Source organism: Diceros bicornis, chromosome 8 (genome assembly GCF_020826845.1).
Source record: "Diceros bicornis minor isolate mBicDic1 chromosome 8, mDicBic1.mat.cur, whole genome shotgun sequence".
NCBI lineage: Eukaryota > Metazoa > Chordata > Mammalia > Perissodactyla > Rhinocerotidae > Diceros > Diceros bicornis.
In genome coordinates this window covers 39,546,417-39,561,718 of record NC_080747.1, presented here as the reverse complement: position 1 = coordinate 39,561,718, position 15,302 = coordinate 39,546,417, and the positions used below count along the sequence as shown (strand labels likewise).

General features: G+C 38.8%; 1 protein-coding gene across 6 annotated transcripts in view; it reads left to right on the top strand.

Moving 5' to 3' along the window:
* TEC (tec protein tyrosine kinase) overlaps window positions 1-15,302 on the top strand; it is a 137,246-nt gene that overhangs the window by 103,354 nt on the left and 18,590 nt on the right. For all 6 annotated transcript variants that reach the window (XM_058547011.1, XM_058547015.1, XM_058547014.1 and 3 more), the window contains 5 exons: window positions 1,695-1,735; window positions 2,651-2,826; window positions 6,560-6,625; window positions 11,925-11,979; window positions 14,603-14,682. In XM_058547011.1, the coding sequence (XP_058402994.1) occupies window positions 1,695-1,735; window positions 2,651-2,826; window positions 6,560-6,625; window positions 11,925-11,979; window positions 14,603-14,682 (418 nt within the window). The remainder of the gene's footprint in view (window positions 1-1,694; window positions 1,736-2,650; window positions 2,827-6,559; window positions 6,626-11,924; window positions 11,980-14,602; window positions 14,683-15,302) is intronic.

Genomic DNA, 15,302 nt, shown 5'->3' with positions numbered 1-15,302 from the left:
CATGTGTTTACGTTTTTTGTGTGTGAGAACATTTAAGTTCTACTCTCTTAGTAAATTTTAATTATACAGTACAGTGTTATCAACTATAGTCACCATGTTATACATTAGATCCTCAGACCTTATTCATCTTATAATGGAAAGTTTCCACCCTTTTACCAACATCTCTATTTCCTCCACCCTACTCCTCAGGCCCTGGCAACCACTTTTCTACTCTCTGTTTCTATGAGCTTGATATATTTTTTTTAAGATTCTACATATAAATGATACCATGAGGTATTTGTCTTTTTCTGTCTGGCTTATTTCACTTAGCATATGTCCTCCAGGTTCATCCATGTTGTTGCAAATGACAGGATTTCCTTCTTTTTTTTTCGTAATGAGTAATATTTCATTGTATATATACACACACATTTTCTTTATCCATTCATCTCTTGATGGACACTTGCATCGTTTCCGTACCTTGACTATTGTGAATAATGCTGCAATGAACATGGGAGTGCAGATATCTCTTCAAGATACTGCTTTCGTCTCCTTTGTGTATATACCCAGAAGTAGGATTGCTGGGTCAATATGGTAGTTCTATTTTTAATTTCTTGAGGAAGCTCCACACTCTTTTTCATAGTGGCTTCACAATTTACATTCCCACCAACAGTGTATAATAAGGCTTCCCTTTACTCCACATCCTCATCAGCATTTGTTATCTCGTGTCTTTTTGATAATAGCCATCCTAACAGGTGTGAGGTAATATCTCATTGTGGTTTTGATTTGCGTTTCCCTAAAGATTAGTTGTGTTGAGCACTTTTTTATATATCTGTTGGCCATTTGTATGTCTTCTTTGGAAAATGTCTATTCAGGTCCTTTTCCCATTTTTTTTTTCTTTTTTTTTTGGTGAGGAAGATTAGCGCTAAGCTAACATCTGTTACCAATCATCCTCTCTTTGCTGAGGAAGATTGGCCCTGGGCTAACATCCATGCCCATCTTCCTCTACTTTATATGTGGGACGCCTGCCACAGCGTGCAAGTGGTGTGTAGGTCTGTGCCCGGGATCCAAACCTGTGAACCCTGGGCTGCCGAAGCAGAGCGCACGAACTTAACCACTACACCACCGGGCTGGACACCCTTTGCCCATTTTTTTTTTTTTTTTTTTTTTGAGGAAGATCAACCCTGTGCTAACATCTGCCAATCCTCCTCTTTTTTTTTTTTTTTTTTGCTGAGAAAGACCGGCCCTGGGCTAACATCCATGCCTATCTTCCTCCACTCTTTGCCCATTTTTAATGGAACTATTTATTTTTTTTGCTGTTGAGTTGTATGAGTTCCTTGTATATTTTGGGTATTAACCCCTTATCAGATATGTGGTTTGCAAATATTTTCTCCCCTTCTGTAGGCTCTCTTTTCATTTTGTTGGTTTCCTTTGCTGAGCAGAAGCTTTTTAGTTTGATGTAGTCCCACTTGTTTATAAAGAATAAGACATGGCCCCAGTCCCTGTGACATTTTCAGTCTGTTCAGGAAGGCAGAAATACAAACCAGCTTTAATAGCATTTTAAAAATTCTGTTCTAAAATATTGATACAAGCAACATGCACCAGAGCGAGAGAGTCAGAGTGGACTTCTTGTCTGTGTGTTCATTTTCACTTTTCCTTAAAACTGTCAATCATTGGTAGATGGCATTTTGACCTGTTTTTGTTGTTGTCATTTTCAGGTATAAGAAAAGCACTACCTCCAGCACCAGAAACAAAGAAGGTAGGTGGTCTTTAACTTTTGGAAGCATTTGCAGTTTGAGTGTGTTTATATTCATTTGTGTGATGCTGTTCCCTACCCCTGCCCCCAAGGTCATATCAGAAACAGATATGCTATGGCTTATTTGATTTTTTTTTCTTGGTGTCAAATAATATTAATTTAATTGTATGATATATAATTGGGGGCCCTATTATCCTCTGGCATTTAGCCTGTATTTTGGCTTCAAGAATTGTATAAGAGGTGTGAGACTTTAAAGGAATATTTCAGTATTAAGACCACAGTATTATGACAAAGGAATGACTTCAGTGATTTAATGATATGCCTTTGAAGAATGGGATATGGTGGAAAACAGGTGCTTTGGACCCAGATAGGACTTGATCCAATGTGAATCTGATATGAGTGACTTTGGGTGGGTTACTTAAACCATTGTTTCCTCATTTGTAAAATGGGAATTATACACACCACTTCATGGGATCAGTATTGAGAGAAAAAGTGTGTTAGGTACTAAGTGTGTGCCTTGCATATAGTAGGCACAAAGAAGTGCAGATTCCTTTGAGTAGGAAGAGACCTGATAAAAGACTCTACTCCACAGTGTGCTTTTCCCCCATTGCAGGCCATCTGAATGGTGGGTCCACCTTTAGTCCTCCTGGTTTCTACTCACATATTACCCTTACCTCTCCCGGGAAAGCTAGCCCTGACACTGAGCAGAAGCCTTTTGATGTTTAAAGACAGCTTTGCTCATGTCCTATATTCTGAAACCCATGAGAGGTCTGGTAGCATCAACATCATTAAAGTCGTGGGAGGGTTCACCAGATTGTATTAGGTAGACTTGAGGTTTCTTCTTTATTCTGTGGTGATGTGTGAATCATCAGTTTCAAACAGAAGACTAAACTTTCACGTCTTATACCCTTTTCTTAGCGAAGGCCTCCCCCACCGATTCCAATTGAAGAAGAAGAAAATAGTGAAGAAATAGTTGTAGCTATGTATGATTTCCAAGCGACAGAAGCACATGATCTCAGATTAGAGAGAGGCCAAGAGTACATCATATTAGAGAAGAATGATGTTCATTGGTGGAGAGCAAGAGATAAATATGGGTAAGTATTCCCTCTCTGTGTGTGACACACAGCGGGTAGGTGGGAGTTGAGTGCTGAGTGAGGAGAGGATAATCTGCAACTATCATGTAATGAGACTAGTTCAGCAGGCCATAAATGAAAGTACACATTATTACTTTGCAGCAACACAATGTATTCTTAGTAGTGGCTCAATAAATGTAAATGGATCAACTACTTCTTTCTAGAAATTAGATTACATTACAGTGGTCTCTTTCTGGTCCATGCGTAATTGGATTATTTTGACTTTGGAGGAAATTAAATTTTATTGTTTTTCCCCCCTGAGGTAAGTAAGTAATCTTAGATTTTTCTGAGAGAGAGAGAGGGAGAATATATGTGTGGGTGTCTATATGTATGTACATATGTGTGTATAAAATATATACATACACATACATGCAAGAAATTTAAAAATAAGCATGATTTATACAAGATAATTTAGGATTTAAAGAGAACAGTCCTTTCAGCCGTTATGATGGATAAATAATGGGTAAATGTGGATAAACACAGGGGATGAGTATCTTTTAGACTTCATTAAGAAATCCTATATCCTCTGCTTACCTCTGAAATATAATCCTGTTTATATTCTAAGTTCCCATGGATAAGAGGAGGAGGACTTTTTGTCCTGGCCAGAGCATACCCTCCCTCCAAATCTGCTTTCTCACCTCTCTGCCCCATCCCCAATTCCAATTCTCCATTTCTCTGTCCACTTCTGAAGAAGCAGTGGAAGCCTCTGGGTTAGGCAGGGTCCTTTTCTGCTCATTTCTCAGCAAGGGTACATCTCCTGCATGCTGGTTTGCTGTGCATTATTACCTTCTTGAGAACTCTTAACCTTTTATTCTATGTTTACAAGGAGGTTGTCACTGCTTTTCTTTGCCAAACACTGTAGAAGATTGATTTTTATTTTTTATTATAGAAGTTTTCAAACATCCACAAAAATACATAATCGCATAATGGAGCCTCTTGTCACTTGACTTTAAAAATTACCAGCAGTTTGCCAGTCTTGATTTACCAGTCCTCCCACTTGTTTTTTTCTAGCCTATTTAAAAGTAAATTCAAATTATCATATCATTTCACCCCTAAGTCTAACTGCTAAAAATATTTTTTAAACAACTGCTGTGTCGTTGTCATACTTAATATATGACATTAAGTCATACATTGGGACTGGAAGAAGAGTGTGAATGAAGCCCACATATCGTATATCTAAGTATTTAGAAGTTATAAGTCAAGCTAACACATTTGTAAATAAAATGTAATTTATCCTCGATCTTGACAAACATACCTTCAAAATGACAGGGCAAGGCTTGAATTAGAGTTCCATGCCAGAATGGGACAGTGCACAGAGTGCTGACCCCCCAGGGTGCCTCTCTTCTCTCTTCCCTTCTGCCCCAGGCTTCATCTCACAGCTGTCATCCAAGCTTTGTCCACATTGCTTGCAAAAGCTACCTCCCAACTCGATCACCTCTTGGACCTGCATTGGAAGGGGGTGCACATGAGCAGCATAATTTGCTTTTCAGGGGATGAACCCAGTGGAAAGGCCCATGTAGGCCATGGCAATGGACAGAGAATTCTGGGGACCTAGTTACCCAGGGAACTAGAAGAGGGCTGAGGGAACATGGACTCTAGCATGCTCTCGAAAGTGTGAGGTCAGAGCAGAGGACCCTCTGGCCCAGGTCTAAGGATTATGCCAGTTACAGTCATGTGCTGCATAATGACGTTTTGGTCAGTGATGGACCATGTATACAATGGCGATCCCATAAGATTAGTACCATATAGCCCAGGTGTGTGGTAGGTTATACGATCTAGGTGTGTGTAAGTATACTCTATGATGTTTGTACAATGACGAAATCACCTGACGACGTATTTCTCAGAACGTATCCTCATCGTTAAGCGATGTGTGAATGTACGTAATTTGAGTGTCCTCTGATTAGCTCTAATATGTATTTTTATAGTCTTCTCAAGATTAAAACAAGGTCCACACATTGCATTTTGGCTATGTCTCTTATGTCTCTCTTTTATTCTGCAACAGTCCCCATCCTTTTTTTTCATTTTTGATTTATTGATGATTTACTCTATAAAATGAGCCACAATCTAGATTAAGCTAATTGCTTCCATGTGGTGTCATTTAATATGTCTCTATGTCCTATATTTCCTGTAAACTGTAATCAAGAGGCTTGATCACATTAGAAGTTGATATCTGGTTGTCCCACTTATAATGATGTGAAGATTGCTCAGTGTTTCAGCTGTCAACCCTATTCCTCCATCATAAGTTATTCATCAATGTTTCACCTAATGATTTTAGCATCCATTAATGATTATTGCTTAGATTCATTATTTCATTAGAGATTGCAAAGTGGTTTTCTAATTCTGTTGTTCCATGTGCATTTATTATTATTATTAATTATTATTATTATTATTTAGTTTATTAATTTTCTAATCAAGAACTGCCTCATCAACCAGTTCATTTAGTTCATGCAGGAAAGGCCAGATAAATTTTTGATTTTTTCCTTTTACCAATTTTCAGAATAAAAAGCTGATGACTGAGCTTCCTTTAGTGATAACAGTGGTAACCAATAATTTTTTTTAGTGTTATTATGGATGCTTATATAGTTGGTTTTAATTCATTGCAGTCATTATTCTTTTTGCTTGAATTGTCCCGTCTTAGGTCAGTGGTAGCTGCTTTTGGTTGAGGACCCCTTTAGTCTTTCTTAGTTTCCTTCTTTCTGGGTAAAACAAAATGGCTCAAGTTCATCTTGTGTTTTTCCTGGCCAAACCTGCAATTTGCCAGTTTTCTGAGGTGTACTGGCTCCTTTTAGTTGGAAATAGTATTTAGGGACAAATAGTTGGGGTGCTAGGATTCTAATTGCTACTGGATTGTCTTTGCTTCTGGGCCTTTCTCAGTGCAACAGAGCTACATATATGCACTCGTGTGTGTGTGTGTGTTTGTGTGTATTATGAGTTCTTACTCACAGTTCAAGTTCAAATTTAAGATTACAAGGTTTTTACTCAATCTTTTTGTTCTATACGTATATCTCTTTTATGCTAAAAATCTTGGCTCCTACCAAGATTCTACCTGCTGTGAGTGCTTTTTAAACTACAGTGTGCATAGAGTCATATGGGGTGAAATTGAAGAGTCCTTGGCCCCACATAGGTCTTCTCAATTACATCTCTGGGAGTATGACCCAAGAATTTGCCTTTTTAACAAGCAACCCAGATGATGCTGATGTGGAGGTCAGGGACTGCCCTCTGTGAAATAACGCTGCACATGAGGTGTTGGAGGGATGGGTGTTTTTATGCAAAAGCACTTTAACTTTTCTGAAGTAGTAGTTTCCTTCAAACATCCCAAGAAATTGTGAATTTAAGAGAAGCATCAGGGATATTAGGAAGGGCTCTGAACCTAATCACAAGTTCTGGCCCTGTGGCTAGCAAGCTTTGGGACCTTGAGAAAGTCTCTTAGTCTTTCTAAGCCTTGGTTTCCCCACCAGAAAGTGGGTACAATAATGCCTGCCTACCTCAGAATTTTTGTGAGGATCAAATGAGGAAGTATTTTGTAAAGCATTGAATGCTGTAGGTATATTGAATTACTGGGAGTCAACTAGTCTTTCTTATAAGCTTTCGGCGATATTATGCTCTAATTATTTCAGAAAGGCAATAATTTTTCTTTCAGTAATCTCTCAGTAAAATAATTTCAGTTTACCTAAAGTATTTTTCTTATTTCTAGGAGTGAAGGATATATCCCAAGTAATTATGTAACAGGAAAGAAATCAAACAACTTAGATCAATATGAGTAAGTAAAGGGGTATTTTGTGAATTTGAAGAACCAGAAAATGTTTTCACTTTCCTAATTATGTAAAGCATTTTGGAGATTAATGGATATCTTTCATTATCTTTAGAAGGTGGTACTGACATACTCTTAACTCAGTTGTCTAAGGTGGTAAAAGATGTTGTGAGAATTAGTTTCTATAATACACTTTACCTGAAGGTACTATATGTGAATGGAGTTACACAAGCAAATACAACTGAATTGATTTTAACCAAATCACATCTTAGCTGACTTTGAAATACCGATCATTGTTCATTTATTCAAGAAATTGTAATACAGTTTCTCAGAGTGGCCCTTAAAAAATTGTGTTTGATTGTTTCTTTTTTCTAACTATAATAACAATATATGAACCAGCCTTGATGGCCTAATGGTTAAAGTTTGGTGTTCACTGCTTCGGTGGCCCAGGTTTGCTTCCCGGTTGTGGAAACACACCACCTGTCTGTCAGTTGCCATGCTGTGGTGGCGGCTCACATAGAAGAACTAGAATGACTTACAACTAGGATATACAATCATGTACTGGGGCTTTGGGGAGGGAAAAAAAAAATCAATATATGATTATTTTAAAATTGTTTGCAAGTATGAAAAATATTAATAAAAAAAATTACTTATAAATCAACTAGAGTTGACCTCTATGTTAGTATATCTTCTTTCAATATTTTTACTATTTTTTAAAAAAATAGAATCATGCTGTATATACTGTTTTATATCCTATTTATTCCACTTAACAGTATACTATGAGTGTGTTTCCTTATGCTATTAAGTATTCTTTGAAAACATTTTCATAACTGCAGTATATTTCATTCAGTCATAAATTCATCAAATATTTAATGAGATCTTAGCATGTATAAGGCACTGTGTGAGGCCCTGGGGGTACAACCAGGCATATGGTTCGTGGATGTGCAATACATATAATCATTTCCTTATTTGTGTGACATTATGTTGTTTAGGCATCTTTGCTATGTAAAAATAACTGGGATTCTTCCTGCTTATCTAGTCTTAAAGCTAGATCTCTAAAAATTTACGTACTGGGCTAAAGGATAGTTATGAACTTGTTAAGACTGCTAATGCATGGTGTCAGATTGCTTTCTGGAGAAAGTAATGGGCGTACTATTTATATACCCACTAGCAGCACATGGCCAGGTTTTAATGAGAGGCTCATATATACCAAATACTCTTTTGTGGTCATTCTGAGATGGTGTATTGATGCTTCGTTCACTTCTTTAAAAAACACCACCACCGCCGCCAACAACAAGAAGCTGTTTCTTCTGTCCATGTCACTTCCTGTAACATGAGTCTACCTTAAAATCTAGAAAAGGATTAATAGGTTCAAAAGTCACAGCACTCAGTGGTGTGATCCCTCAAAGTTGTTTTAGAAGTAGGTGAGAGTATTAAAAAAATGTAAATAAAATAGTGTTTCTGTTCTTAAATTTTAGGAAAATGTAGCAAAATCCTTAGATTTAGGGAAGACGCTAAAAGGTGAAAACTTGGACCTGATTTTAAAGTGATCTGAGAACTAACTGATAATTTGGGGAGGGGTGTGCTTGGAAATCAGATAATCCTTATCTAAATTTGAGAACGCCACTTATGACTCATGGGATTACGAATAAGAATTTTATGAAGGTTATGATTCATTGCCATGAGTTTTTTGGATATATCTTAGTTTGGAAATTTTCTCTCTTCTGAGAGACTCCCTTCCTCTTCTCCGTGATTAAGTGAATTCACTTGCTGTGTACGGTCTCCAGCGGGAGGGTCCCCTCCACCATCTGCCCAGTGGTCGGGGATTCCATATGGCACTGTGCTAGATGAGAAAGGGGAAACCTGTTCCCACTGTGGACGGTCAGAGTGCCTCTCTTCTGCTGTCTTCCCATTCCATGGTTTGTGTTGTTTTTTGCTACAGCCCATCCTATAACACATCTTAAATGTCCCTAGGGTTACAAAGCCTGTTGTTGAATCAAAAGCTCTTCTGCTGTTTGTTTGGGCCTAGCAGGAGTCCCAGGCAACAGACTGTCCACTGGGCTGGATTCAGGATGGCCAGGCCTGCAGCTCCCAGGGCTATCAGTTCTGACGTCCACACCCAGGTCACAGTTTGGGGAGGAGAGGAGCAGAGGAACTGCTGCAGGAAAGAAAGTGGGTTCATTGTGATGGTCAATAAGACCATGTTCTTGATGGAAAGATGTTAAAGGAAGAAGGTGACAGAAATTAAAGGGCCCTTAGAACAGGAAAATGTCTAGAATAAGGCTTTGAGTGGGTGGCGTGGGAGGCAAGGGCCAAATCAGAGAACTGCAAAGACTTATAGCTGGTTGGTTGGTTGGTTGTTTTCTATTTTTTCTTCATTTATACCTCTTGTCTTTTGTGTGTGTGTGTGTGTGTGTGTGTGTGTGTGAGAGGAAGATCAGCCCTGAGCTAACATCCATGCCAATCCTCCTCTTTTTGCTGAGGAAGACCGGCTCTGAGCTAACAGCTATTGCCAATCCTCCTCCTTTTTTTTTTCCCCAGAGCCCCAGTAGATAGTTGTATGTCATAGTTGCACATCCTTCTAGTTGCTGTATGTGCGCCGCGGCCTCAGCATGGCCAGAGAAGCGGTGCATCGGTGTGCACCCGGGATCTGAACCCGGGCCGCCAGCAGCGGAACGCGCGCACTTAACCGCTAAGCCACAGGGCCGGCCCCTATACCTGTTGTCTTTTTACAATTTATCCAGCCCACACTCTCCAAGATGCTTGGCCAGGATCTGACCTTTCCAGAAAGGACTGAGTGTCCCCAAATCTTTTTTTCCACTCTATTCAGACACCACTGTGAAGTCCTATTCCTCTGGAGTGTTTTGAAGTGACTTAGCCAATCTGAAAACCTCATTCACATTAGGGTTTTGATATCTAAGAACAACCTGTTCTCAGTGTTCTCACTGAGATATGTTCTCACTGTTGATATCGCTCGACAGGTTACTTACAAACCTGCGCATTCTTTGTAGATGTATAGTTCCTTCATCCAGAGGAGCTTACTAGCCTCTAACAGAGGCATTTCTGTGACGGGCTTGTGAGAGATGTCCGTGGGCTGGCATCTGTGTGGCACCATGTGGGCTCCTTCACATCTTACCCGTGGGTGTGGTTCTTCCTGATAGGGTGACTTAAGCAGAGCCACTGTTGGCTTTCCCTTCTCATCTGGTGCTGTGCATCATAGAAGAGGGACAGAAGCCACGAAGAACCGTTAGGAAATACTCACCGCTAGTTGATTCATCTGTTAATTTGTTCATCACTCCTTCCTCCTTTCCTTCCTTCAACATACCCTGAAAGGTCTGAGTTTATATCTTATAAAGGAGGGAAAACATTCTTTCTGCGGAATCTGCAAATGCCATGTAAGTGTCCCCTCGGAACAGGATTTCAAAGAACCTGCCCTTTGTGCAGTGAGTTCCTTTTCTTTCCTTATTTCCTTTATCCCTTCCCAGGAGCTTGAATCTACCAGGTGAGAGAAGGCCCTCTTTCTTTCTCTGAGTATCTTGTATCTAATTTCCTCTAGAGAACCACCATTTAGCTTTACTGATTTCTTGCATCTGAACGTGAGACTAAACCTCCATTGTTTACTCTTGCTGTGAAGATGTGGGGTTGGATCTTCTTTTATTAATAAAGAGATTTTTTTTTAATCTTTCAGGTCCTGTTGATTTATAATGCATAATGAGAGCTCCAGTTACCTTGCCTTAATTAATTTTTATAACTAGATTTGGCATCCTGACAAGTGTTTCTTGTATCAGTGGAAAAGCTTTTGGGACAGAATCCATTCTGTTCTCCTCATTTATTATATTTCTCAATTGCCTTCAGATCTCAATTGCATGCAGATCAGAATTGCAATTTTGCTGAACTTGGTCTCCGTTCGTAAAGTGGGGTCCACAGCAGTGAGATCTTAATGCCCACAATTCTGAGGCCTGGTTAATCACATCTGGCTCCAAATAAAATAACAATCATCAGCTTGTATTGAGATTGTAATTTGTGTTTGGCCGATACAACTGCATAAAAGAATCCAGACAAAAAAAGATCTCGTATGGTAGTTTGTTCTTTGTGTTCTTCCCTTCCTCAATCAGGGAAGGCCTTTGTGTTCACTTGTCTCGGGGTGTTTGCTGGGCCAAAAGCAGGTGCTGGTTCTTTTATAAAAGGCTGGACCAGGGGTGGAAAATTCAAATGTTCAGAGGGGCCAAGCTGGTTTCATAATATTGGAAGCCTCAGGAAATATGACTGTGATGGGTAGGGTTCTCTGCCCATAAAAGAGCATCTAAAACAAACAAACCAAAACCAAAATCAAAACAAAACAAGTTTAAAACTGAAGGCCCAAGAAAGCAGTCTGAGTCCGTGTTCTTTGGTTTATACTCTCATGGAGAGATTGGGCTGGGGGAAGCAGAGGGGGAGAGTACCTCTGAGGATGAGGTGGCAGCATCCATCTTTCCCTGGGAAAGAGTTCCCCAGGATTAAAAAGGGGCACGGATCTGCAGGGCCTTGGGGGCGTGGCACAGAGTGGTGGTAGGACCTGGTGGGAGGGTGGGTGGCGCAGCTTGGCCGTGGTGGGATTCCTACAGTAGAGCCTCAAGTGACCGCCAGAGCTTGGGGCTGTGCTAGAACCAGTAAGTCTGGAAGACCCAGGAGGCCTGCTCTTCTGTTTTGCTCTGTTTCTTTTGTCACTTGAGACCTTCGTGAAATTCAATGGGGGAGCCTCCATAATGACTTGAGATGAAATCTACTGCCTATTGGTCGGATCAGGGCTTGGGATAAGATTTAATCTGAATTAAAGACAATAGTGTAAAGTGACATTTCCTGCATGTTTGAGTCTGTGGAGTAAAATTCATTCTTGCTATTGTTATAACAGTGAAAAATTGGAAATGATTTTTATGTTAAATAATGAAGAATTGCTTAAATAAATTATGGCACATCCATACCATGATGCCTAGAACTACATTGCTTTGTAAAGATGTCTGTTGTTTACATATAGGAAAAGTTCAACAAGTATAGTTTGATTACACTTCGATAAAAAAAATAAGAATACATATATACGTGTCTTCATAAAAATATGGCTAGAAAAAGTCTGGAAGTATATACACTCAAATGTTACAAACGTGGTTGTCTATATTATTGAGATTGTGAGTGATACCTTATTGATTACTGAGATTATGAGTGATTTTATTGTATTTGTTATTGATGAGCAATATTACCTTTTTTAAATTGTTAAAAAGAATAAAAAATAATTTTAAAAAAACCTGCCTTAAATCTGTCTTTTTCTGTTCAGATGGTATTGCAGAAATATGAATAGAAGCAAAGCAGAGCAACTCCTCAGAAGTGAAGTAAGTGTTTGCGCTTGTTTCATGGATTTGGTTTCAACACAAATTAATTGTAACTAATCCCTAATAAGTAATTTCACATACCTCTGTTTCTAAAGCCTAAAAAATACTATAAGTACAGATTTTTAGTTTTTTTAAATCATTTACAAGTTAGTACTGGTGAGTTAGTTTCTGGGGGCTGCTATAACAAAGGACCACAAACTGAGTGGCTTGAACAACAGAAATTTGTTTCACAGTTCTAGAAAGGTTAGAAGGTTAGAAGTCTGAAATCAAGATGGCAGCAGGGTTGGCTTCTTCTGAGAGCTGTAGGGAAGGATCTGTTCCAGGTCTCTCTCCTTTTCTCCCTGTGTTTCTTCCCTCTTTGCATGTCTATCTCAGTGTCCAAATTTCCCTTTTGTAAGGACTCCAGTCATACTGGATTAGGACCCACCCTAGTGGCCTCATTATGTGACCACAGCTTGATTCCCTCTGTACATCTCCAAATAAGGTCACATTCGGAAGCACTGGGGGTTGGGACTCTAGTGTATCTTTTTTGAAGGAAAACAATTAAACCCATAACAATAGGTAATAGCTATACCTGGATAACATTTTCTTTACTCTCTTTCTTACTGATTTATCCTTTGCTACCTTGTTAGTACTTAAATGTGTTTTTCCTTTTTACTTGAAGTTATTTTAGAGTAATTTACATCAATATTATGTGATATCTTCTATAAATGAAGTTTTAATAAAATATTTAGTTGCCTTTAGAAATAGACATGCTACGTGTGTGGTGATAGATTGTAATTAGTATTTGGGTGGTAAACATGGTGTAATCTATGCAGAAATAGAAGTATAATGATGTACACCTGAAATTTATACAATGTTATAAACCAATGTTACCACAATAAAAAAAACCAAAAGAAATAGATGTGCTAAAACTCTTACACTTGAAAAAGAAATAAAATGAAAGGATAAAATGTAGTATAGTCATGTGCTGCATAATGACATTTTGGTCAATGACACACCACAGTGGTCCGATAAGATTAGTACCATAGAGCCTAGGTGTGTAGTAGGCTATCCCATCTAGGTTTGTGTAAGTACACTCTGTGATGTTCACACAATGACAAAATCACCTAATAACGCATTTCTCAGAATGTATCCCTGTTAAGTGACTCGTGACTGTGTAGAGGAAACTACAGTGGACTGAGTAAGGAGATCCAAGACTAGCCATGGCTTTTCTAGTCTGTTTTTTGCGTCTGTAAGATAAGGAGGTTGGAGTGGAAGGTAATGTCTACAATTCTCTGCATTTATGATCTAGTTATTCTATTTAGTAATTGTTCCCAATCTTTGAAACCCACGATTTCTCACTTTATCTCTTGCTTATTACCCCCAGTCAAGGTTTTGTTGGGCATTTGTTTCTTTAGTTTATGTTAAGAGAACAATAGCAAGTGACTTTGCTTGATTTAAATGACAGGTAACCACGCCTCCCCCTCCACAGCATTCTTACATGCCTCCTTGCTGACCCCACAATGAGAGGCAGCTGTGGGGGAGTGAGTGGCCAGAAGACCTGGGTCCCAAATCTTGGCTCTGCTCATTATGAGCTGTGTGATCTGGGGCAAGGTATCCAACCTTTCTGTGCCTCATTTCCTTACCGGTGAAGTAAAGTGGGGATAACAGTAGTACCTACCTCCTAGGACTGCTTTGAGGATTAAGTAAATCCACATATTAGAACAGGTTAAAACAAAATCTCAATAAACATATGGTAGCTATTATACTTTTTACTGATCAATTAACTATTATGATCTTTCCCTAACTGTTCTTATCAGATTTATTTGTGGGGCTTTATTTAATTCCGTTGTCTTTCCTATGAATAAGAATAAAATTTATTTTGTTTTTCAACTATGAAACACACTTTCATCTTAAAGCAGTTTCAGTGCTGGAGACTGATTGTGGTGTTATTGGTAGAGACGTGGTTCCTAGCTTCTGTTTCTTGCTCTTTGGCTTGGAACCTGATGAGGATTTATCTTTTAGTCATTCAGCGTTGTTTCTGCCTTTTGGTTTTCTCTGCTGAAATCACTTGTGCCTCTCTCTCCCCTTCTGTAAAGAGTGATATTAACATCGATTTGCAGGAGGATTAAGGATTTTTTTTTTAAAAAAAAGAATTCTTATAAAGAGCACTGAAATATTTATGGGAAAAATGCCATGTGGATAGAAGATGATATTGAGTTAAGATTCAAAGCTTATAGCAAATATGAAAAATATATAAAATGAAACCCAATCATTAAGCAGTACATCTTTCAGTAACTGTTTCCCCACGTGCCCAGGACTTAAAGGAATTGCAAAATCTTGTTTGCTAGTTCCAGAAGGGCCCTGAGAGATTATCTTGTTGAAACGTCTCATACTGGTATGTGTGAAGATTTGTGACTGTGGGGAATTGTGAGTGTGCTTCTTTAACTAACCTCATGGCCCAGTAATGTAAAGTGTGGCGAGTCATGTGGGCACGCCCTATTGGTAAGTTGTGCTTCTCCAAAGCCTTCTCTAGGCAAAGGATAATAATCATAAAATCATAAGATTGGGTTCTTGAATCTTCTCCGTGGCATTGATATTTGTTATTGGATTGAAAAAATTTTCTTAACTTGGATTTTAGGATAAAGAAGGTGGTTTTATGGTAAGGGATTCCAGTCAACCAGGCATGTACACAGTCTCCCTGTATACAAAATTTGGAGGGTAAGTAGTCCCACTCTCTCCTTTTTTTTCAATTTATTTAGAGTTTTTGTATAAAGTTCATATACAGTTTGTATGGATTCCTAATTTTCAAAAAGTGTTCTGTATTTCAGCATTAAAAAAGAAAACCTGAACTTGATTTCTAAAGTCTATTCTATTTTTCATATTTACATTTCAGTATTTTTTCTCATAGTTCTCCATATATATATTTTTTGAGAATGACTGTAGAAACTTTGGCAACATTCCACAAATAATTACTGTTCACTGCGCTGAACGCTAAGGATACCACAGTGAGCAAAGTAGACACAGACTCTGCCCTCCAATAGTTTAGAGGGGGCTTCAGACAAGCAGGCAGTTATGGTAGTATATGAGTAAGTGCTATGCTAGGAGGGGAATGTGTGTGTGTGTGTCGGGGGGGTGGGGTGTACATAGCCCAGACGCATCTGGGTTAGTTATTAATGTTGTCTAATGATATCTAAGCTGAGATATGACAGGGGAGGCAGGCAAAAGTTGGATGGAGGGGAAAGAGTGTTTCTGATCCAGGAAACTGCCTGGGCCCAGAAGTGAGGGATGATATGGTGAGTTGGCGCAACTGACAAAAGTGTATTGTAGCTGGATTGTAG